Here is a 26,660-nt window from a genome sequence, read left to right on the forward strand (position 1 = left end):
TTAGGATGTAATCTATATAAATAAAATCAGACTTTTGTCTGTACATTGCTTAGAATTTTAAAAGTCATGTTTAATTTTTTGTTTGGAGAAGTAACAATTCCAAAAATTCCAATAAAAAAATTATGTATTTATGTATGTAGGTATATGTCTGCCCGTAATATTTTGTCAGGAAATATCACAAAACTATGTTGACAGATTAAAACAAAACTTGGTAGTATCTTATAGGTATCTTGAAATGTTAGCCACATCTAATTCAAAAATATTAAGATGAACAAAATTTATCTGTAGTTCCTTTTTCACATAAATACAACCAATTTTTATAATTAAAACGTAAATAATAAAGGGCCTAGCGGAGTAAGAATGCAAAATCTGACCCCACTCAAAAAAATTTGAAATTCTTGTTACATGTTGGCAGCATTAAGATAAAATTTTTCACCAAATATTTTTTCAAAAAATGCATCATTCCGGCTGAAGCACAATGTATCCAGTAACTGATTATTTTTAAATATGCTTGAAATTTACAAATATTAAAATAACTAACTAGGGTAAACCAGACAGTAGTCGGCAACTTTTCAATTTTGAATAGCTATGAAACCGTATGAGATAGAAATATTTTCAAAGTTGCTAATCATTTCTAAGGTGATCATAAACAAATCTAAACTTTTGTAATAGAAAAAAAAAATTTTTGGACGGTTTTTGAAAGCTTTTTTAAGTGGCCGATTACTGCCAGATTTTTACTTGTTTATTTACTAATTTTTTTAACGAATACAAATTTTTTTTCATAAACTTGATTGGTTTAATAGTTTTGTGTGATCGTAGGGAACAACATCACATACAAGAATTCGAAAAAATATGAATTGCACTTTTAAAACAGTGTTGATTAAAAAGATTGCTACAAGGGGCCGACTACTGTCGGATTCTTACTTTTTTTGTAAATTTTTTTAACGAATAAGAAATTTTTTTTTGTAAACATGGTTGGTATACCTAGGTTGATTCCATTTCAATTCAGACAGGCTATATGTATGTAAGTCAAATTATCGTTTTTTATGGAAATATATTATTTTTCACACAATTTTAGACGACACGTATTTTGCCGTTTTGCAAAAAAAATTATTTAACGAAGTTAGGCGCATTTGAATTTTTAAAACTGCGAAGTCTGATTTCAAGAAAATGACGGTAAAAAATATTAAAATTATTGTATCTTTCTTGTACCTGCCTATAATGTAATGATTCTTTTTGTCCCTAATTCCGGATTAAATGTTCTTTGAAATCCCACAGGTTTAATTAAAAAAGTTTTTAATTTAACAAAATGGCGGCTATTTTTTGAAAAAAAATCAAATCAAATTTTCTCATAAACCCCAGCGTTTTTTTCCTCTCGATTTTTTTATTACTTCCTGGACGTCTAACGATTATTTTCCAACAGAATTTATCAGGGTCCTGCGACTTAAAGAGGAATAAAAAAATTTTTTGTTTTTTCGCTACCTTTACAATATACAACAAAATTTCAAAAAGAAAAAACGTTCGTCTTGAAAAATGAAGTAAATATTTATTACAACTGACATTTTCACTTTTTAGAAAATTTAAATTATTATTAACTGTAACACGCATTAACCCATTATCGCCTGCAACCACTGAAACTTTGTGTTTAATTTATTTAAAATATAATTCATAATAGAACTTAGTATTTATATGTTTTTGAGGTCGCTCATTACGAATCTATAATCGAAGTTTCAAAATACAAAATGGCGGATTTATTATGTCGGACAAGAATTTAAAAAATTTGTTCGATTTATTTGAAAATTGTTACTTAGGGGTTTTTTGGTCTCTGATTAGGAATCTGCAATTGGATTTTCAAAATACAATATGGCGTATCTAATATGACGCATAACATTTTTTTAATTTATTAGATTTGCTTGAAACTTGTTACTCAGAAGTTTTTTGGGTCGCTAATTACAAAATTGTAATCAGATTTTTGAAATTCAAAATTTCGGATCCAGTATATGTCAGATAAAATGGTTAAAAATCAAATCTAGTCGCCTGACTAGATTATTATTAGGAATTACCTGAAAATGTTCACCAAACACAATATTATTTACATTGATATTAAAATAAAAGAAGTACCTTTGTCAAATATAATTATAATTTTCTTAGTACAAAACGATATCAGATTGACTATACAAACACTCAAAAATTGAATTTAAAAAATAACATGTTAGAGAATCAAGATGCATGCAGATCGATCAATTTTGAGAAGTGCTATTCACAATAATCCAAATAATATATATTGAATTTTCGAAAATTAATTACATCAAACTACAAAACTACTGAAAACTCCTACGTAAACGACACATTCTGACGTTAAATAGGAACAGTTTAAATGCCAGGTAACAAGTTTTAAGTGATTCAAACAGATGTTCAAGACAATTGTTCCTCTATATTGGATGTCCACGTTTGAATTAGAAAATCTGATGATATATTCGTAACAAGAGGCACGAAAAATCCCCGAGAAACAAGTATCAAGCAAATCGAGTAAATCTGTTAAATGTATGTTCGCCATATTGGATCCGCCATTTTGTATTTTGATAATCCTATTACAGATTCGTTATCAGCTACCCCAAAAACCTCTGAGTAACAATTTTCAAGCAAACAAATTTTTTAAATTCTTGTCTGATATAATAAATCCGCCATTTTGTATTTTGAAACTTCGATTATAGATTCGTAATGAGCGACCTCAAAAACATATAAATACTAAGTTCTATTATGAATTATATTTTAAATAAATTAAACACAAAGTTTCAGTGGTTGCAGGCGATAATGGGTTAATGCGTGTTACACGGAAAAAAAAGTTCACGAATCTCTCGTGAACTAGTATATCACTTTTGGATGGGACACAAAATTTCAAAATTTTCATTCACTTTTGATTAGAAATGGCGAACGTCAACGAAAAACTGAAACAAAGTTAATGAATTTTTGATGAACTGTTAAGGAAGAGTAGTTCGTCAAAAGTAGAGGTACAAGTTCACGAAAAAATTGTGAACTCGCGAGTGTCAGTAGTATGCGCAGTTCGTAATGCGCATCAAATATGGCTGATCAAGCATTCATCATTCAGTCGGTGTCATCGGTGTTTACATTCGGGAAAATTCTTTGATGAAAGTTATTATTTAGAATCAGTGTTTTTTATTACTTAGTGAATATTTTTGTTTGCTAATTTCCTTTGTGAAACAAATAATTCATAAAATGAATTAAAAGTTACGATAAGGGTTACGATTTCTACTTTGCACGGTCCTGAGTTTTACAGCAGACAAAGCTAATCGTTTCGTTTGTCGAAGGACAGTGTATCTAGATTTAGCCGTGGCGGTTAGTTGTTAGAAATATTATGTTATAGGGTATAGGTACTAGGTTCGAATCCCGTGAAGCGAATTACGAATTTTAATGGCGATAAAATTGTGTATTCTGTGTAGTTGGGTGCGTAATAGGCGCCAAGTTATCAAATAAAGTGAAATACTATAAAAAAGTAGTGTCTGGAAATTATTTTTTCTTGTTTTTAGCATCTTTTAAAAGTTCACGAATTTTTCGTTAACTTTGACGAAAAGTTCGGAAACCGTACTATGTTTCTAGTGAAGGAGTTGATGAAATTTTGACGAACTGTGTTTGTTGATTTTCAAGAATTTTGTGTCCCATCCAAAAGTGATATACTAGTTCACGAGAGATTCGTGAACTTTTTTTTTCCGTGTACAGTTAATAATAATTTAAATTTTCTGAAAAGTGAAAATGTCAGTTATAATAAATATTTACTTCATTTTTCAAGACGAACGTTTTTTCTTTTTGAAATTTTGTTGTATATTGTAAAGGTAGCGAAAAAGCTTCTAATTTTTATTTTTGAAAAAACAAAAAATTTTTTTATTCCTCTTTAAGTCGCAGGACCCTGATAAATTCTGTTGGAAAATAATCGTTAGACGTCCAGGAAGTAATAAAAAAATCGAGAGGAAAAAAACGCTGGGGTTAATGAGAAAATTTGATTTGCTTTTTTTTCGAAAAATAGCCGCCATTTTGTTAAATTAAAATTTTTTTTAATTAAACCTGTGGGATTTCAAAGAACATTTAATCCGGAATTAGGGACAAAAAGAATCATTACATTATAGGCAGATACAAGAAAGATACAATAATTTTAATATTTTTTACCGTTATTTTCTTGAAATCAGACTTCGCAGTTTTAAAAATTCAAATGCGCCTAACTTCGTTAAATAATTTTTTTTGCAAAACGTCAAAATACGTGTCGTCTAAAATTGTGTGAAAAATAATATATTTCCATAAAAACGATAATTTAACTTACATACATATTGCCTGTCTGAATTGAAATGGAATCAACCACTAGTTTTGTAGGAACATTAGAAACAATTACACATGAAAAAAATTTTTAAAAAATTTTAATTGTAATTTTTAAACAGTATTCATTAAAAAGATTTTAAGTGGCCGACTACTGTTTGGTTTACCCTAATAACTTGTCACTCGGGGGTTTTTGGGGTCGCTGAATACAAATATAATGTTATAGTTTTTCAAAATGGCGGACGACTTTTTGAAAAATTTATCGTATTTGCTAGAAACTTGTCACTCGGGAGATTTTGGGGTCTCTGATGACGAATTTATTGTTAGTTTTCAAAAATTTTAAATTACAGATTCAGCATGGTGGAGGATATGCGCATTTTTTCAAAAAATAAGGGTAAAAAATATTTTCAAAATTATTTTTGATTTTTTTTGGGGAAAAATTTTTTGAGTTATGTTAAAAAATTTTTGTTAAAAAAATGTTGCGCATATCCTCCACCATAATGAATCTGCATTTAAAAATTGTTGAAAACTAACATTAAATCCGTCATCAGAGACCCTGAAAACCCGAGTGACAAGTTTCAAGCAAATACGACACAGGTGTCTGGAAGGAAGAAAAAGTTTGCCTACGATGCCAAAACAATTCATTGTTACCCTCTGGTTCCTTAGCACCCTCTGAAAAGAGAAAACTTAACCCGAAAATCGTAGCTGTTCATTTATGGAAAAATCACCCCTTTATAGGGGTGATTTGGAATTTTTTTCAGAAAAAATTGTTTTTAAGGAGCAAAAATTATTTTTAAATTATTTTGATAATTTTTATTTATGTGTGTGTTTACAGGGTTTAATTTTCTAGATACAATCGATTAAAAAGTTTTTTAAAAACAAAAAATTCAAATTTTTAACTTTTCTTTTATTTGGTTAACGATTTTTGATAACATCTATTTACATATATGTGGGCAATTTCACGTCAGATTTCAGTTTACATTTTCAATTTTGAAAAAATTTGATTTTTGAAAAGTAGACTTTTTTTCAATGGTCTGCAACTCGAAAATTATTGGACTTACAAAAATTTCGTTGAGACAAAAAAAGTTTAGTTATCCCTCAACTTTTAAATGTTGTTACAAAACAAATTTTTTTAAAAAAATAAAAAATTATATAAACAAATTAATTTTTTTTAAATTTGGACGTTTTAAAAAAATTTAAAAAAAACATAGCTGGCAATGATAAAAATAGTTTGCAAAATGTTTCAGAGTCTTCTTCTTGAATTTGATGTGTTAAAATAAATTTTTAATTTTATCGTGCAAGTTTTATGCGCTCTGCACTGTGCACGTTTTTTGAAAAAATTAAAATTTTTCAAAATCCATACGATTGATTATTTATTATCGTAAGAAAAGCATACATAAAATTTGGCAACGAAAAATAATAAAAAATGTAGAATTAGTTGAATTTTTTAAAAACTACTAGTAAAATTTGAGCCATTCAAAAATAACCATTTCTAGGGGTATCAAAATTTTGTTTACATTTTTTCACTACCTGAAATCATATTACACTATAGAAGATTAATAAAAGTAATTTTTAACTGATTTACAATTTTTATTTATTTTTCAAAAAATTTGATTTTTAAAAAAAATAAAAATTTTTTGAAAAATAAAATTTTTCGAAAAATACAAAATTTTTGAAAATCCATATGATTGATTGTTCAGAATTATGAATAAGTATATATAAAAATTAGCAATGAAAGTTATTAAAAATTACAAGAGTAGTTCAAATTTTTATTTTTTGAAAATTTTGCACAGTGCAGCGTGCGTAAAATTTGCACGCCGAGTTTAAAAATTTATTTTAACCCAACTAATAATTGTTTAATTGTTTTTGTAATTGTTTTGGCCAAATTTAAAATGTGAACTGAAATCTGACTTGAAATTGCCCACATATATGTAAATAGATGTTATCAAAAATCGTTAACTAAATAAAAGAAAAGTTAAAAATTTGAATTTTTTGTTTTTAAAAAACTTTTTAATCGATTGTATCTAGAAAATTAAACCCTGTAAACACACACATGAATAACAATTATCAAAATAATTTAAAAATAATTTTTGCTCCTTAAAAACAATTTTTTCTGAAAAAAATTCCAAATCACCCCTATAAAGGGGTGTTTTTTCCATAAATGAACAGCTACGATTTTCGGGTTAAGTTTTCTCTTTTCAGAGGGTGCTAAGGAACCAGTGGGTAACAATGAATTGTTTTGGCATCGTAGGCAAACTTTTTTTTCCTTCTAGACACCTGTGACGATAAATTTTTCAAAAAGTCGTCCTTCATATTGGATTCGACATTTTGAATTTTGAAAATCTAACATTACATTCGTAATGAGTGACCCCAAAAACACATACTTACTAAATTTCAAGCAAATTTAAAAATAAACAGTTACTGGATACATTGTGCTTCAGCCGGAATGTTTTTTGTGGGCAAATAAATTTTTTTTTAAATTCCTCTTATTAATTTATAAAACACGTATAAATTTCATTAAAATCTATCCAGTGGTTTTCGAGAAAAAACAAATTTTTGATTTTCCTTTCCCCCTCCATAACTCTTACAAAAATGCATTACAATAATAATTTTTTGATTGTAATAAATATATATAGAAACGCATAAAACCGATGGTATTTCTCGGTTGGCGGAATTCCGTGGCTTGCGATCACAGAGGTTAAGCATCGTTTGAGTGCGGTTAGTACTTGGATGGGTGACCTCTGTGGGACGCATAAGAATTGTAAAGAAATTCTACTGTGTAAAACACTTGTATAGCCAAGATTGTTGGCTTAAGACAGATGTATATACGAATAAAATAAATAATACCTAATAATAACTTAGTGATTAGTAATAAATTAAACAAAAACTTCTATATTCTAACGATATTCTAACGAATCGTCAATAAGCTTAATAGTTACATAACAGAATTATCATCTGAACATAATCGTGATAAGAATTTCTTTCCAGACATGGCCAGTCACTGATTTGAAGAATTATTTAAGATTCCACCTAGAAAAACTGTCCCACCACTGATCAGAAAAACTTGTCAAATTCTATTCCAAATATTCCAAACTTGTATTGTAATGTACTATTTCATAGCAAATGCATAGAAACGTCTAATGTATCTTGTAACATTTATTGTTGTTCATTTTATTTAGGTAAGAAAGACTTTGACAACAGAACAATTATATAAAAACAAAAAATGGCGTCACCGTATCGTGTCATTCATTCGGTATGTTTCGAATTCGTATTAACATTCGTGTGTGTTCGTAAAAACTGTGAAAGAAAGTAGTGCGACAATGTAAATACGAATTCCCATTGGTGGACAACAGTACGACAATGTAACTTTAAATTCTTATTGGTTGAACAGTGGAAGTTTCTTTCAGTCTTCGGAAATGTGACACTTTCTAAACAGTTTTCACCAATAGAAAACTATACGTTTTCCATGCATGTGTTATGAAAATACATTTTTCGTCAATCACTTATAGTCAGATATTTAAAAAAATTTCTATGTTCCATACGGTCACAAACAGAAAAGTCTGAAGTAACAGTCTTTTTAAAACATTCATAATTTTTAAATAAAAAATCTAAGATAATTTACCTAGATCCGGCAAGGGTCCTGGTTTCAATTGGAGTAACTAAAGAATTCCATTTGTAACGGAAGGACAGAAATATGTCCGTCTTGTTCTTACTAATGGTAATTTTTAGTTACTCCACTTGAAACTAGGACATTTGCCGGGTCTATGTAAAAGATCTTAAATAACATGCATTTTTATACATACATTTCAAAATATGATTCTCTACTAATTAATATAAAAGTTTTTGTATTTTTTATTTAAAAGTTATGATCGTTTCACTGACACGTTACCAAAGTTTCAATTTTTCGCAATTTTCACCTATTTTATTCGTTATTGATACAGTACTTTCTTTCGAGTTGATAGCGAGTTTTACTTGACAACATAAGTCAAGTCTCTGGCAGTATATTCAATGTTGTGATTGTGTGTACATGTAGAAATAAGGTAGAATTGAGATTTTTTATATTTTTTATTGGTCTGTCGGGTTTTCTCATTTTCTGCGACTGTCGATGAAACATTAGATCACTGTAGAGTAAATTCAGGTTTGCAATTTTCCTCGACTGTCGCGGAGAGTTTAGAACACTTTTTCAAAATTTTCTTCAACTGTTATCTATTTCTTCAAAAACTGTTAATATGATTTTCTTAAACACTTTCCACTGAACCCGAGAATCTTCTATAAAGTCGAGGAAAATTCCAGCGACTAATTTTTTCGATAACAATATGAAACCTGAGTTTCTCAAAATTTTTTAACGATTACACTTACTTTTTCATTATTTTTAAACAATTTATTGTTTACATTAATTTTTAGTCTTAAAAGGATAAAGAATAACCCATAATAAGTAATATTTTTTTACAAATTCTATAAAAATATATAAATTGGTCATCTTCCCTGGACTTACCCTATTTCAAAAGTAAACGTTCTGTGATATCTGATAATACAAAATATAAATAATTTCAATAAGAATTTATTTAGATATAATGCAACTGAAGTATCTAAAACACAACAAAGTCAGCTTTCAAATCAGACACAATAAGCTTAAGACATGTAAAATTAAAAATTTTGGTAGAATGTTTTGAAGAAAGATAGTACATTCCGTAGGTTGACGTGTATCGATCAGCTGATGGCTGGGTCACGAGGCAGAGTCAGCTTGAAAGTATATACGCTAGAGACTTGTTTTGAATTTACTTTTAATGAGTAATTTAAAATATGAGTTGAAAAAATGAATGAAAATAAGAAAACATACAATGCTCTTTCAAGAACAAGGAAGAGACAAATCAAATCCCAGAAGCAGAGAAGCTGCGAACTGAATCTCAATACAAGACATTGTTCACAATGTCTTGTAGAATTATACTTTCTTAATTTAAAGGTTTGAATATTTTTATACTATAGTAATATTTTAGCCACTTTATTGAAAACTTGCAGATCAGAATATTTGAAGAGTAAATTATAATTGCACTGTAAAAAGGAAATCAAATTTTAAGAGAAGAAGGAAGTCTTATTGTAAGTTGCAACGTTTTTGCTTCCTCATGGATAGGAAGCTTTGTAGTTATTCAAAGTGTAACATTTTTACATTCTCATCACATGAGAAGCAAGTATTAGTTTTGGTCGAATTTTGACTTTGCTAATTTTATGAAATCTTTACGTTTTGTGAACCTACTGAAAAACATGATCCTGCGAGTGCGTCTGTCTGACTGTCGTCTGCCCGTCTGTAGACGGAAATGTTGTTCACACGATAACTCTTGAAAAACTTAATGAATCGTTTCCAAATTTTGAAGTTTGTAAATCGGACTTCATATTCGTAATCAGCGACCCCGAAAACCCTCGAGTATCGAATTTCAACCGAATCCTCTGAATGGAAAAAAACTGTTTTACAGTAAAATAGGATTTTTTTTATTTTTAACCCCCTTTTTCAACTCCTAAAATAGCATGACTGACAAAATAGAAAAATACGTATGAAATATATTTCGATTCTCTAAAAAATGGTCTCAAGTAAAAGTCGATCCCAGTTTCACACTTGGGTAGTGTTACTTGTGAGCGCCATGAGTGTCCGTAACCCTTTTGAAGTTATCCAAAATCTATATGAATAAAATCAGACTTTTGTCTGTACATTGCTTAGAATTTGTAAATTCATGTTTAGTTTTTCTTTTCGAGTAGTAAGAATTCCAAAAATGCAAATAAAAAAATTATTTTTGTCTGTCCGCAATATTTTGTCCGGGAATAACACAAAAGCGGCTTGACCGATTAAAACGAAACTTGTCAGTTTCTTAACTATTAGACTAACTTAAAATCTTAGTCATATCCGATTGAAAAATATTAAGAAGAACAAAAGTTATAACTTTTTTCTCAAAATTTAAAAAATCAAAAATTAATAAATAAAATTAGTGTAAAAATTAGAAAAATAAGCTTAAATTATTAATTTCAAAAGCGGACGAATTTAAAAAAACTTTTGGATTTTTATATAAAAAGTATGTAAGGGTTTTTTGGATTACTGAATACTTATATGGATTTTGAATTGCAAAATTTAAAATGGCAGATCCAATATGGCGGACGAATTTTAAAGAAATTATTAAATTTTACTGCAATTTGGTATCTTGGGGTTTTCGAGGTCGCTGATTAAGAATCTTAAGTCCGTTTTCAAAAATTCAAAATTTTCCTCCAATTTGGTATCTGGAAGCTTACGGGGTCGCTGATTATCATAGGTCAACAAAAAAAGACTTACTTTTTTTATGAGATATCCGAATGGTTTTCGATATATTTTTGGACGCTGAACACGATTCCGACTTTCAAAATTGCTTATCACGTCAGGATTTTGAGACAAGTGGGGGTAAAGACCCTGAAAACGTGTTTTTGAGGGTTTTGAACATTTTTTTCTATTTAACCTGACGTGTTAGAGACTCCCACAATGTCTTAATTTAAAGCTTGTAATGTGCACTACAAGACCCATATCCATAAAATAGTCATGGTCTGGCCTAAAGCTTAGATCATCAATTTTTTTTTGTGACAGTGTAATTTTTTCAAATTTCGTCCTCCATATTAGATCCGCTATTTTGAATTTTTGAAAACGGACTTCAAATTCGTAATCAGCGTCCATGAAAACCTCCAGATACCAATTTGCAGGAAAATTTATTGTTTTGAAAAAAATATGCATTTGGTAACCACTGTTCTGGTAGAAACTCATGCTCAGGAGGGTTAAATAATATTTAAAATTTTAGAATTCTTATAGAACTTTAAGTTCTATTTAAAGTCAAGCACTGAATCAATGAAAATTCCATGCACTTCTTTTCCGCGTAGCGTTACACTTTCGGTCAGCCATTATGGACCGAAAAGTAAACGGTCTGGTCCGAATCAGGCCAGCGCCATAAGAGTTTTCTACACAAGAATATCCGATATAGTTAGATCTGGCATTGATCTAGATTCTTAATATTTTCGGATGTGGAAATTTAATTTATGAGTCAAACTAACACGTTCAAGTGATATTCACATTCGAGCACGTAACTCGATTATACAACCTTTCGACGTGCTCCCTTTAATTTGGTTTTAATACTTACACAAAAAATGCAAATGTACCTCTACGATTTTCTCTTATTATTTATACCCTGTCATATCTAGCATTGAAAATATTATAAAAGTATTATCGAATACTATCAAATTTTACTATATTTATCTTCAATTCTCAGCACCGCAAGTATTTTAATGAAACTATGGAATAGCAACGACTTATTTTTAACGTTTCTTTTATTTGAATTGTTGCAGCGATGGAGAGTCTGGAAAGTCCAAGACTCATGGAGAATCTTGTCTTTTCGGATACCGATTTCGCAGCTCCAACGCCGATACTTAAGGACAGGCAAAAGTATGATGATGAAGAATTGGAGAGTGAGAAGAAATCGAATCAGAAGAATATCATACAAACCCCCAAGACACAAGAATCTCAAAAGGATCTTCTTCTGTACCTAAATTGTAATGATCAACATAGTTCGGAGGAGGAGCTTGAAGTAATAAATGGTCCGAAAGTTGTTAATCCACAGCGTTATCGGACGGCAACTGCCCGCGAAAAGCGGAAGTGGTCTGAAGTTAACTGTAATACTAGTCAAACTCAGTGCCAATCACAACATCAACATTGCGAGGCAATAGTCGCTTCTTGCTCAGCACCTGTTAGTAGAACCGGGAAAGATGCTGCCTCTGGTTCCAGTGATGAAGAGGTAATTTATAATCTGTTTTTCTATTTCTATCTCTTTAAAACATTAACATTTTTTTAATTTAGTACAAATTTACTTTAAAAATGTTGATATTTTGCTCAGATAACCATCGAATAAAAGACCCAACTTATACCTGGGTTCCCTTTAAATTTACCCTTTACTTTAAATTAACCTTGAAAGGATTGAGATTTTCATATAAAACTTACCTTAAGTAGGAAAGCGATAGTTGAAAATAGCTTTGACTTCTTTCGGGAAAATTCGTTTAATTTCTCGAAAGAGGCGCCAAGAAGTGTAAAATAATAATAATAATATAAATAATAATCTAAATAGAATAATCTAAATAGACTACATGTAAGTTTGATTCGTTGTTCTTTAAAAATGTTAACATGTAATTTTCCTTTTCCATATGTTATCTTCTCTTTGTTCTAAAAAAAGGATGTTATATCTTTATTAGTATTACGATTGTCAAAGTCTTTTGTTACTATAGTTGCTTTTTGTTCATGATTTTGAACAAAGTTTAAAGATTAAAATTTTTTAATTTAGACATGACTTGAATGTTCTAATTATGGCTGATTCTTCTGAAAATGAAATTTTTGATGTCTCGATAAATTTTATAAAATCTACTCTCCAATGATTATTAACCATTTTCATAGTAAACATTTAGCACTTACTTATCATTAAAAAAAAGAAATTAAACAACTTTATTCAACTGACTTTATGCAATAGCTAAAATAATTTCATCTTCGAAGTCCTTTTAACATGTCTCCAATAGGACTTCCATAAGAGAACTAAATTTTTATGGTTTATTTCAAACTCTTAGAAATTGTTTAAAAATAGCACCAGAAAGTACAATGTCTTTAGTTTTAAGTTAAAATTACTTCACGACGATTAATTATGTTTTTATACATTAAAAATGTTCTAAAAAATTTTTTATGCACATTAAAATAAAGTTAAGGGTCTGATGTTTAATTTTCCCATATATTATTTATAAAAAGGAGGAATATTATTGTATTTATAAATATTCAACTTTTAAATATTGTCCCGAGTAAAATTCAAAGAAGAAAGACTTTAATATTTTCAACAATTAATTTGGCGCAACTTAAATTCTTACTCTTGAGTATAAAATAAAGTAGTTTTAATAGAATAACCATATATTTTTAAAAAATATAAATTGAAAAATTGAATATGAAAAGTAGCAGTTTTAGATATTTTTTAAAATCTAAAACTTTGAGACCATTTAAATCTCCTGAATTAATCCTGAAACTCACTTTTCTGATAAACGACATTTCTAAAACATGTTTTCACAGTACCCTTCTCCCCCTGATCGACTCGACTTCCTCAAGTAGTAGAGGCAGACTACACTAGTCAGCCATTTAATAAACTGCATTTTCTGTCTATGGTTATTAAAACTCGCATTATATTATAATTGCAAAAAGCTTCTCTTTTAAGGTATACCATATTAACTAAATAGAACAAATTTTTATCTTTAAATATCACGTTTACGAATTTTAATTTTTTATAAAAGTTAATTTTAGTCCAATAAATAAAACTTTGGTTTTCTTTCAAAATATGTCGATTAAAAAATACATAGGGAGAGTGGGGCAAACCGGACTCCTCTCAATATTTCCGGAATGGCGAAATTGGAAAAAGTGTTGTTTACAAATTTAAAACAACCATGTTTAGTATACCTTATTTTTTCAATCTGACAGTTTTAGCTTGCGTTTGTGCGACGAAGGAAGCAAAAGTTTTTTTTTAGTTTTTTTCTACACTTTTACGAATTTTTTTTTAAGGAAATTCTGAGAAAATCGTGTAATGTTTCCAAATATTAGGTCTTAGGTTTTGAAGGTACACACCTCAGGAATATTTACCACCAAAAACTTTGATGAATTTGCAAAGCGTTTCTTTTTGACAAACATTTATTCTCAAAATGGGCCTGTGGGGCAAACCAGACCGTTTTCGGTGGGGGAAACCGGCCATAGGGTATTTCCATTGAATTAAAGTTTCATAAAAATTATTTTTAAATAAAATGTTTCTTTCATTAAAATATTTACTTACAATGAAAAATAACTGTCTTCCAATGAGAATTGGACCCTTTAATATTGTTTCTTTGATAATGACAAACATTTTTATTTTTTTATTAAAAAAAATATTTATTTAATTAAAATTCAATCCCGTATTATTATTTTCATTACTACAACCATTGTTTACATGATTCTTTATGTTTTTTATTATTGTAGATTATGTAAATGCAATATTATAAATAAAAAACCAAACGGTCCGGTTTACCCCAGGGAGTGGGGCAAACCGGACCGTTTGCAAAATTTTTTAAAGTTAACACAGCAACTAAACAATAAAAGATAAAGTATAGGTGTCTCTGGGAAAAAGTTGCGCAATGAAATGATCTTTCAAACAAGACTCGAAATATGAATAACATATATTAAATAGCAACCATTAAAATTTGTTTACGATTTTTTTAAAATTATTATAAATAGTAACTGCACAAATTGATTATTTACTTTCAAAAATATAAATTGATGAATGTAAACTTTTAGCCTTTGTCCCATTCTCATATTTTTATGTACACTTTAGAGTCTGTAAATAACGTATATATGCTACTTGGAACAACAAATTAACCATGTTAAACTTTCAATAGGTTCAAGGACTTCTTGGTAGTAGAAGCGGAAGTGGAAACATGATATCGCAACCGGTACAGTTTCGTACTTCACCACCTGTGGATGCGCACAAGCCAGGACGGTCGCTGTCGCCTCCGCCAAAACTTTTTCATGCATCATCAACTGAATCCAAACCTCCGCCTCGACCAAGGTCACGACCAAGACCACATTCTCATTTTCATTCACATTTAGAGCATCATCATCATTTACACCATCATTATCATCATCATTACACAGACAATGATGTCGATGTCACAGGTACATGTAGTCCAAGAAAACGTCATCGGCCTCCTCATAGATTACCGAGACCTTGCCTCGACTTTGAAAAAATGCAGCAGGTAAAAATAAATACTTATTTGTCTCGAGTTCCCATCAAAGGTATCTAAGAAGCAAACGAATTATATTGGTACCTTTTTAATTATTTAAATTTTAAATCAGTTTTTATTGAATATTTTTTATGTAATGAAAACTTCAACATCATTAATTTGTAATTGTAATTGCTTCTCTTTCTGCATTTTTACTCCAAAAATTATAAATCTAAGTTAAAAAATCTTGCTTCTTAGGTTCTTTTTTGGGAGCGCGTCACATTTATTAGTTTTAAATGTACATTATATTATGTAGTATTATTTCGTATATTCTATTTACGGGCAAGTAAAAAATAGTAGATTGAGCAACTGGTAGTGAAAATGAATTATTTTTTAATCACATGAAATTATTTTTCACCTCGCAGGCATGAAATTTGCTATTTTTCATGCATACGAAGCGGGACAGTGTAAATAACTAAATGCTAATTTTCTCACAATATGAGATTGAATATCATAAAAGTACAATTTCCCATAAGACAGCATGTAAAATGTAAAAAAATAAAATCATCCATAACATTTGTCATAAGTACCCGAAGTCTCTAAAAATTTAACTACATCTTTTGTAAGTCAATATCTAGCAGTATACCAAGTTTTATAAAAAACTGTCTGTTATTTCTATTTGCGAGAGAATCTCCTTAAATATTTACTTGCAATGTTTGGAGTATTTAAATACAAAGTTTAGTAAAAATTGTGTAAAGATTTAAATGTCTCGATTAAATAAATGTTCATACAACAATGAGAAAACAGTATACTAAAATGAAATTTATTTATTTATTTATTTCATATAAACGGGGTTACAAAATTTACCCTTTATTAAGAGAAAAAAAAGAATATAAAATATGGCAGAATAAAAAAAAGAAACATCAATTCGTGTCACTACTTACAATATTACAAATTCAATTATACAAATTCAATCGACGTCTTGAACATAAATAAAGAGGCTTCGCTTGAATCGTGATATACAAATTGTCAAAAAAATCTAAGTCACTCGCATTGTTAGCCTCACGACAAATTCGTGTCAGAGGAGAATTACTGCCAAGATTTGTACGACTGAGAGGGACCCTAAAACTTGGTCTGTTTCTCAATGTAATATAGGAAAATACAAAAATAATTTTGGATGATTTTGTTTAATTAAAACTAATTTGTAAACTTAATCTACTTCGATTTAAAAGTATTATTTGTTTGAATAATTATATTTAATTCAAATATATATTCTGTTTTAGTTTTAACAAACAATATGTTTAAAATTTTTCTTTTTGATTCAAATTTAAAACTTGATTATAAATAATTTAAAATCAACCATAACTTATGTTTGAATTAAACCTATTATCGAGTATTACTTCATTAAATGAACCAAAAAATATGTTTTAATTAAACTTAAATAAGTTTGACTGTATTATAGCAAAGAACTAAACATTTATTATTTAATTGGGACATTTAAATCTTTACACAATTTACACTAAACTTTGCATTTACATATTCCAAACATTCCAAGTAAATATTTAATAAATTTTCGGTGCTGTAGGGGTTATGACCATCTTTAAATTTTTATTACTTCAGAAAGTCTAAGATTTTAACTTGCAAAAAACCTATTATTGTTACGTCCCAAAAATATGGTAAATAACAATACTTGTCTTTAATTTAATTAAATATTAAAAATTAGTTAACGGGTCAAACCATTTTATTTCGCCTAATGTATTTTTGATCTTTATAAAAAATTTCAATATTTTGGGAAAATATTCTTATATGTTTTGGGATTACGAAATGCACAATGATTTGTAAAAAATAATGTCATTTCATATAAAAAAAGATATTATAAATTGAGAGTACATGAAAAAAGGTTACATTGACAGGCATTACAAAATATTTAAAAAAGGAGTAATCTCTTTAAGAAATATAAAAAAAGCGATTGATATTTATTTTTAAAGACTTAATTTGTGATTTGAACTTGATAAAAGTATCAAATAATTTATAATAAACTGTAAAATATGTTATTTAAGTTTCTGTATGAAATGTCAAAAATCGATCATATTTAATAATTTTTTTTGACAAAGTAATTTAATTTTCGTAAATCAGAATTATTTAAATAATAAGTATTTTAAATACACTTTATTATTATTTAAATACTTTTTTGATTATCAACTGAGAAATATAAAAAAATTTACCTTAAAAATAAACCATTCTTCATTTTATCGGGATTTTGAATGTTTGTAACTTCGTTGGAAAAAAATCGTTCAACCCGATTTATGCCAAATTTTTGGAGCACGTAGATTGAAGCAATATTTTCCTGCTACTAAAATTTCGCGATGGGTTTTGCACTAGTTTCAAAAGAAATTGATTTAAAAAAATTGTTTATTTTGAAGGTTAATGACAAGTATTATAGCTGACTTGAAGTTGGTTTGTTTTAAACTGACTTTAAAAAAATCGTTTTATTTTGAATTTGACTTTTATTGCAAGTAGCAAACCAACTTCAAGTTAGTTATAATACTTGTCTGTAACCTTCAAAATAAACAATTTTTTTAAATCAATTTCTTTTGAAAACTAGTGCAAAACCCATCGCGAAATTTTAGTAGCAGGAAAATATTGCTTCAATCTACGTGCTCCAAAAATTTGGCATAAATCGGGTTTTCTCCAACGAAGTTACAAACATTCAAAATCCCGATAAAATGAAGAATGGTTTATTTTTAAGGTAAATTTTTTTATATTTCTCAGTTGATAATCAAAAAAGTATTTAAATAATAATAAAGTGTATTTAAAATACTTATTATTTAAATAATTCTGATTTACGAAAATTAAATTACTTTGTCAAAAAAAATTATTAAATATGATCGATTTTTGACATTTCATACAGAAACTTAAATAACATATTTTACAGTTTATTATAAATTATTTGATACTTTTATCAAGTTCAAATCACAAATTAAGTCTTTAAAAATAAATATCAATCGCTTTTTTTATATTTCTTAAAGAGATTACACCTTTTTTAAATATTTTGTAATGCCTGTCAATGTAACCTTTTTTCATGTACTCTCAATTTATAATATCTTTTTTTATATGAAATGAAATTATTTTTTACAAATCATTGTGCATTTCGTAATCCCAAAACATATAAGAATATTTTCCCGAAATATTGAAATTTTTTATAAAGATCAAAAATACATTAGGCGAAATAAAATGGTTTGACCCTAACAAATTATTTTTAAGTCTGAATTTGCACATCCAATAGCTTAGGAACACATTCTATTATTTTCTTATTTCTTTGGTTCAATTTAAATAAGGAATATTGAGTTTAAAGGAATGAGATCTTTTTTAAACAAATAAATGTTTCAATACTTAATCTCGGATTCATAGGTTAAATAATTTAGGAATCAAAATAAGAAGTTTGGAACAAATTTGTACAAATATTAAAAGAGTACAATTTTTCCGGAATTGGGAAATTTTGATAAGATTGTAGACAGAATAGTTTAAAAGAAAAAGACAACAATTTAAATTTTACTGACTTTTTATAATATTTGTTTATCGAAGATGATTCACAGTTGAAGTCAATGTTGAAGTTGGAACGAAGTTGAAGTTTGAATTTGTTGTTTTGACTTTAAAATTTAAATTTAGAAAATTGAAAACTTGAAAAGATATTCTTTTAAAACTTAAATGAACTTAAAAAAGGGGGTTCAGACTTTTCCTTCCTTAACTTCTTCTCCCCTTCCAACTCCAATTCTACAGAAATGACAAAATTCTTAAATTTTTACATAATACGATTGTTTATAGTAATTAATTTAACAATTGCAATTATTAACAAAAAAAATAATTAAATTAAAAAAATAATTAAACAGCTTAATGGGTTTTTATTTTCATTTTGGCGTTATAGACTAAAATAACAAAGTTTCAAGAAATCTTTATTTGTGTGTGGAGACAAAGATAGTATATTCTAAGATTAAGATTCAAAATTAGAATTTTGATTGATTTTTGGACTTACAATTATCTTGTTTAAGTTAGATATTTTGTTGAAAATATTTCTATGCAAAATATAGAAATTTTACTTATAATGTAATCGTTACAGGGCGTTACACTATAGGCCTAAACTGCACTCATTTCTAAACATTAAGAATCTTATTAATTTGATGGTATACTAAGCGGGAAAAATATCAGAAATAAACTTCAGGTTTTTTAAGATTGCAAGAATTTGACAATGTAAAAACGAAAATTAGTATGTTCGAGAAAAAACGTTAGATTGATTATTATGAAAGAACTTAAACATCCATTTGTATGTGATGTTACAATTTACTAAAGGCACTAAAGGTCAGAGCACTTAAAGAACAAGAAGTATGATGCGTGTAAGTGATTGCATACTTCACATACTTGCAATCAGCTGAAAATACAACTAGTCGCTGTTATGTCGCGTCGCCTGCATGTGCACTTGTGTTGGAGTACAACTCATAGTACGCTAGCGCAGTATCTGTAGTATTCCCCTCCAAGCTCGTACGCGCGCCGTCACAATTCTACACCAGATTCTCCGCACCCCCACAGCATTGACTCTGAATGGCTGAACACTTCCCGCCAGTACCCTCTTTACCGAACTCGCCGTAAAGAGACCACATCCTAGAAATTGCAGTCTGCCAGCCACTACCAGCAGCCATCTTTCATTATAAACTATACCAAGTCATGCTTTATTATGCTTCTCTTCTTTAACACCTACTTTCAAAAAATATATTAAAGGAAGAAGTTAACAATCTATCCTTTAATATAAATTAATACCGAATGATAAATTCCTTTCCTATAAATTTAAAAAAATAGGTTGTGTTAAAATTAACTAAATAAAATAATTCAAGAGTTTACTTTACTTGATAGTTTATCAAAGATTATGTTAATTCATTTTTGCAAATTTTTCGTTCAAGTGATCTTAAATTCACACAGATATTCGTCTAACTTAAAATATTTTATATTATTTTTATTTTTTAATTAATTCAAACAAATTTTTATTAATCTAGACTATTGTGCATTTTTTTCTTGATATCGTATTTTGATAATAAAAATAATATAATATTTTATATTTTTCTTTTGTGTTGACGCTTTAACTTTTAAAATGAAAAAAACATTTTTTTATTTTTTTGGGAAAAATAATTTTAATATCTGTATAATTATTCTATTCCGAGAATGACTTATTAGGAATACTCATTTATATTATATTGAGTATGTTTACATAATAATCTATTTATACAATTAGCTCATTTTTAACAAATATCAATCAAGAAATTTGTATTATCTAAATTATTTCCAAGCTCTCACACCCCACAGTGGGCCAGGATTGTCGATTTTTGGCCAAAAATCATTATTTAAAAAAAACTAGATATTTACGAATAACAAGTATGCTACCTACAGTTTTTTGGGTCGCTGATTACGAATCTGAAGTCAGATTTCAAAAATTCAAAATGGCGGATCCAATATGGCAGACATACAATTTTTAAAATTAATCGATTTTTATGAAACTTTGTATCTAGGGGGTTTTTAGGTCGCTGATTACGAATCTGATGTAAGAATTCAAGTGGTTTTTAGATTGGGTGATATTCGCCTACAATTTTTGGCTTGGGAGTTTTTAAGTTTGGTGATTACAAAACTAGTGTCTATACAATTCAGAAAATAAAAAAAAAATTTCTGTTATTAGCCTACAAAAATAAAACGTACTGTAGTTTCCAGGATCTACCACGAGGAGGTTATAGGTAATGATCCCGTTTTGTATTTTTTTTAGATTTTAAAAATTTTTTTAGTTTTTTTGATTTTTTTTACACCTGATGTTTACTTATAGGTATATATTTTATCGCGTGGGTATATCAGGTGCGCATGTAGTCCTATTGGAGAATCTGCTTTTATTTCCATGGATCAGGTAAACACTCCATTTCATATCTAAATCTGATTTCAGAAACACAGTGCTCATTTTTACATTTTTAAAATCTGACAACAGATTCGTAATCAGCAACCCGAAAAACCTCTACATACCTATGTTTCATTAAAATTGATTAATTAAAAAAAATTTTATGACCGCCATTTTGATTTTTTGAAATCTGACAGATTTCAGATTTTCAGATTCGTAATCAGCGATCCAAAAAACCATAGAGTTATTAGAATAGAGTGCGCAAGCGACCAAAATGTTTCTTAGGCGCATTGACGGAGACAGCCATACGAAAAGTAGACCCCTTTTTTTCTTTCTCTAATAACGCATGCGCGATAGTAAAACAGCTGATGCATCGAAACAACTGTTGCTTGCTTGCTGGCAATTATATTTTTCTTTTATTTACGTGACAAAAGAATAAAAAATTTAAAAACATTTTTAGCAGGAAAAATGGTATTTTATGTTAAGTTTACCTGCTTTCAATTTATACTCATCGCCTAAGAATGACTCTCACGGTAAAAGGTATAACTCGCGCACTCTATTCTAATAACTCTATGCAAAAAACCAATGGATACCTATGTTTAATTCAAATTTATTGATTTTAAAATTTTTATGTCCGCCATTTTGAATTTTTGAAATCTGACATCAGATTCGTAATCAGCGACACAAAAAACCGTTAAATACCACTGTTCATCATAATTGATTAATTTTGAAAATTGTCTTTATATATTTATTGCATATATATTTTTATATGTTTATTGCAATATTCTTGTTATGTTGAAAAAATATGAAAAGGCGCAAAATGGCACATATTGGCGTTAAAGTAGACATGCTAAGCAATCGTTCTATAACTTGTTTTTCCAAATATTATGCGGCTCAGAGGAGCTCGACTAACTGAAAGTCGACACTCTATTGAAAAATCCACTATTTGTTAACTTCAATGGAGCTACATTTTAATAAATTTTATTTTTTTAAAGTAACTATTGGTTTTTTTACTTTAATATATCTGTTGATGAGAAAAAATAAGTACTTATACAAAAATAATTAATTTATTTCTAAATATATTAAGTATTTCAATCAAAAACATTTTATTATTTTATCTTAAATGTTAAACTTTAAATAGTTCTAGAAGACACAATTTTTTATTATTTAACAAATCCTTTTTGGAATAGATTCCTTATTTACTATTAAATACTGTGGATAAATTCTTTTGTGCATATTTGAAAGTTGAAAAATTGTATTTTTGGCCAAAATTCGACGATCCTGGCCCACTGTGCACCCGGGGTACACGGGTACCCACTATACACTGAGAAAACTGGAGTATTGGACTAAACATCTCCAGGAGCATATATTTGCGCCTGCGCGAACACGTGGTCAAGGCAAACTCTTTCACAACACAGCTGCAGGCAAACACTTTGCGCAGACGCAAGTATATCCTCATGGAGGCATATCCGTTTATGCTCGCGGAGGCTTATATTTAAGGCTTACGGTGTAAACTCCTTCATAGTAAAAACAACTGGTGGAAATTATTTTACGATTTATATGTAGTCAAAAGAACCATTTACAAATAGTTGCAGAGGAATAAATATATTTACTGTTTTCATATTGTAAAATCAATTGTTTTAAATTGTTTTTAATATTATATTTTCATATTTTATTTTAATATTATATTTTTAATATTTATGCAGTTCAAAGAACAATTTGTTACTAATTTTCGATAATTTATTTCTCTGGTGGTAAGAAACAGTAATTTTAACTACAAAAGTCATAAAAATAACAATTTTCATCTGTTATTTTTACTATATGAAAAAAGAAAGGCGAAAATCTGTAACGATCCGTATCATTTTCTTACTTTTCTTTAAATTTGCCATTTTCTGCACTGTAAAAAATTTAGGGAGTTGACGGTCACTGGAGTTGGGAGAGGAATTTTTCGAGTTAAAAATCAACTCCAAAAGGGAGTTCATTATTAAATTAACTCCTTTTTAGAGTTAATTCTTATTTTTACTGTTTGAATTTTAACTCCCTTCGCTTTAATTCCCAAATGGGTGCGACTTTTATAGAATCTCCTGGGAAGTTAACATTTAACTCCCTTTTTTCAGTGTAATTGTTTCCCCAATTCATAATTTATCGTGCTAGGTGTTAGCCTAATAGCTACTGCGACTATCGGTCTTTAAAATAATTATAAATTCGGTGTCATTGGACCGAAGAAGACAAATAGTCTTATGATTTGGATGACACTTGTCAAATAACTCGAAAATAAATAAATAACTTTTTCGAAAATTATTAAACATAATCGATTTAAAGAAGAATTTTAGTTAAAAATTGTTGAAAATAATAATTGAATTGATAATGATTTTATCACTCGGCCATATTTAATTATTATGAAACATGAAGAAATCGATTACTCCGAGTCGAAGACTCGGAGTTATCGATATCTTCATGTTTTATAGTTATGAAAAATTTAATTTATAGTTTTAATTTAATGTTCTCTTATTTGACTGTAACTTGTTATATTTTTGTCAGTAATTGGTCCGTAAAATCCGTATTTTTAAATACTTTCACTGCTTCGAGCCATGATGAGCACAAAATAATTTTCATTTAAAATTTATTATGTTATTCTTAATAAAATTTTAATTCATTTGATTTTCAGATGAAGGCCCAAGCTGTCACGACTTGGAGGCATAGTAGTGAGCATGGAAAGGAGTTGTCTGTGTTTTGTTGGTGAGAATGGTGAACCGAGAACTGCAGATCTTCCTTCGGATCTACAGTGATCGGCTATCGGACCTTACCTGCTAATGTTCTTGCACCATTGGAAATTAACAAATGTTAATTGGGCATAATGTAAAAAAGAAATGAGTAATATTATGAAGAAGTATTACTATGCTTATCGAATAATCCAAATGGTACAAACAAGGACAATTTAAGACTTGAAAAATTGTGATTTTTCGCGCAACTTGTATGTTGAACAAGGCTTACCCAGTCAAAGGACAATCCTTATTCCCTTTCCTCTATTTGTAATTTTGTACTCAATAATAAGGTCCATAAAAAATGAAGCGTTCGATTAATGCGAGTGGGACGTGTCTCTAATAAATAAAATGCATGTATAGTATACGTCAAATGTAAGTTTGTTTGAAAGTTATTTAAAACAGTTTATTCAAGTAGATCTCTATATATGGGAATATATGAACAAAGGTGAATCGGAACAATAATTGCAGAGGAAACATAGTATTTCTTCATATTGCTATAATTATTGTACATGTATGCGTCATGCATTTCAAGAATTTGGTGGACGTATTCTGTACATGCGTTCATCGAACAATTTTGTGAATAATTTTGTGGTGGAAAGAGTTAACTGTTTACTTGTCAGATATTATCAACGAATTGTCGACAAAATGAGTTTTCTCTTATTAAAGCTGCATCGAAAAAGTTTCCGAATATATTTTGTAAAATTAGAACATTTTATCGTTTTTTTATTATTACTATCGCATCAATAATATATATTCTAATTTTACAAAAAAAATTCATAATTACTCTTGTAAATATTTATTTGAATCTTGGATAACAAAGCACATGTAAAAAATGTAAATGTTTCAATTGTATTTGGTTTTAAATTTTGCACTAAAAAATATTGTATATAGATATACATGTTCTTTAAGGAAATTATACATAAATGTCATTTAATGTGCAAAACAAAATTATAAATTTATTAAAGACATTATTTTTTCTAAAGGCTTACTGAATGTAATAGAATTGTAAAAACCAAGCAGAAAAAATGTGCATTCTTTTTAAATTGTATCGCATTTTTTAAACAGGACGCGAAATTTATACAAATGACTTATTTTAAAAATTGTAAATAATTTTATTTTTCCATTTATTCAGATACAAGTAATTGTAAAGCCAATGAAGACTACAATGAAAAAAATTGTCAAACCAAAATTGTAAAAAAAAATACTTATGTTAAGCTTTACGAAAAAGTTTAAAATATTTTATTTTATATTATCAAAACAATATTTTTAGTTTTATTATTTTAATAATCATTGTATTGCATCTGACAAAAAAATGTGTGTAATAATTTTTTAAAAATAGTAGTATATTATAATGCAAAAGACAAAAGTCAGCTATTTATTTAGGGTAAGTCCGAGGGAGATGGCCAATTAGAAAATTTTACAGAATTTGCAGGAATTTGAATGAATGAATTAAATAATAAAAATTTCCCAGGAATTCTATTATTTACAAATTTTTTATAAATTTCTTCGCAATAATTCACTTATTTTCATGAAGAATAACATTTTTTACCAGGAATTCAATTATTTTCATAAGTAATAAAATTCTACTATATATAGGTTTTCAATTATTTTCATAAATAAAAAACTCATCGCAGAATTTCAATTATTTTTAATACAATTTTAATGAAATTTCTCGAAAAATGTAATTATTTTGAAAATTTGTAATTAAAATTCACCAAAGAAATTAAATTATTTTAAAAAGTCTTCCTATAATTGATTTATTAGAATTTAAGTATTGTTGTCAATACATTTTTACATAAATCTCTTAAAAAAATTAAATTATTTTCAAAAATTTTAATAAAATTCTATTTAACAATTCAATTTTTTTCAAAATAATTGTAATAAAATTCTTCGAGTAGAAATTTAATTAATTTCAATAATTTATCAAAATTCATTTATTTTTAACATCTACTATTTCAATAAAATTTCACTAAAGAATTCAATTAGAAATATATTATAAAAATTCGTCTGAAGAATTCAATTACTTTCAAAAATAATAAAATTCTTCCCAAAAATTCAATTATGGTCAAAAGTTTAAACAAATTCTTGTCAAAATTTCAATTATTTTCAAAAAATTATTACTTTTCACAATTCAATAAAATTTTTTACAGAGATTCAATTATTTTTAATACAATTTTTTTCTAATTTCATGAAAATTAATATTATTCTTAAAAATTTTATTAAAATTCGTCAAAACAATTTTAACTATTTAAAATTTTTTTTATAAAATTCTTTATGAGAGTTCAATTTTAAGAAACATTCAATTATTCAATAAATTATTTATTTTTATATTTAAATAATTGAATTCTCGTAGAATTTTCTAATAAAAATTGATTTAAAACCGAATTTCAGTTAAAATTTTTTATTATAATTAAATATTAAAAGCATCATAGCGTGAAATAGAAATAATTTATGGAAATAATTGAATTTTGAAAATGTTTCAAATTAAAATATTTGAAAACCTGAATTTTTCATAGTTTTAACTAACAATTCTGTTAAAAGAAATATTCAATTATTTTCAAAAGTAATAAAATTCTTCGCTGAAATTCAATTATAGTCAAAATTTAAAAAAAATTATGGTCAAATTTGAATTATCTTTATAAATAATAAAATTTTTCTCAAAAGTTCAATTATTTTCAAAAATTTTAATAAAATTCTTGTCAAAATTTCAATTATTTTCAAAAATTTTAATAAAATTCTTGGCAAAATTTCAATTATTTTCAAAAACTTTTCTCATGTCAATCAAATTTTTTACAGAGATTCAATTATTTTTAATACAATTTTAATCTAATTTCTTGAAAAATGAATAAAAATGTTATTAAAATTCATCAAAA

The 26,660-nt window shown here is 27.8% G+C and overlaps 1 protein-coding gene across 1 annotated transcript in view; it reads left to right on the top strand.

Moving 5' to 3' along the window:
- The window catches only part of LOC122503887 (E3 ubiquitin-protein ligase arkadia-like), a 40,898-nt gene extending 15,586 nt beyond the window's left edge, over window positions 1-25,312 (top strand). The window contains exons 3-5 of the mRNA XM_043614645.1: window positions 11,677-12,122; window positions 14,773-15,129; window positions 23,691-25,312. Of these exons, the coding sequence (XP_043470580.1) occupies window positions 11,677-12,122; window positions 14,773-15,129; window positions 23,691-23,765 (878 nt within the window). The 3' untranslated portion in view covers window positions 23,766-25,312. The remainder of the gene's footprint in view (window positions 1-11,676; window positions 12,123-14,772; window positions 15,130-23,690) is intronic.
- Window positions 25,313-26,660: the final 1,348 nt, after the last annotated feature.

Source organism: Leptopilina heterotoma, unplaced genomic scaffold, assembly GCF_015476425.1.
Source record: "Leptopilina heterotoma isolate Lh14 unplaced genomic scaffold, ASM1547642v1 Lhet_272, whole genome shotgun sequence".
In the NCBI taxonomy this organism is placed as follows: Eukaryota; Metazoa; Arthropoda; class Insecta; order Hymenoptera; family Figitidae; genus Leptopilina; species Leptopilina heterotoma.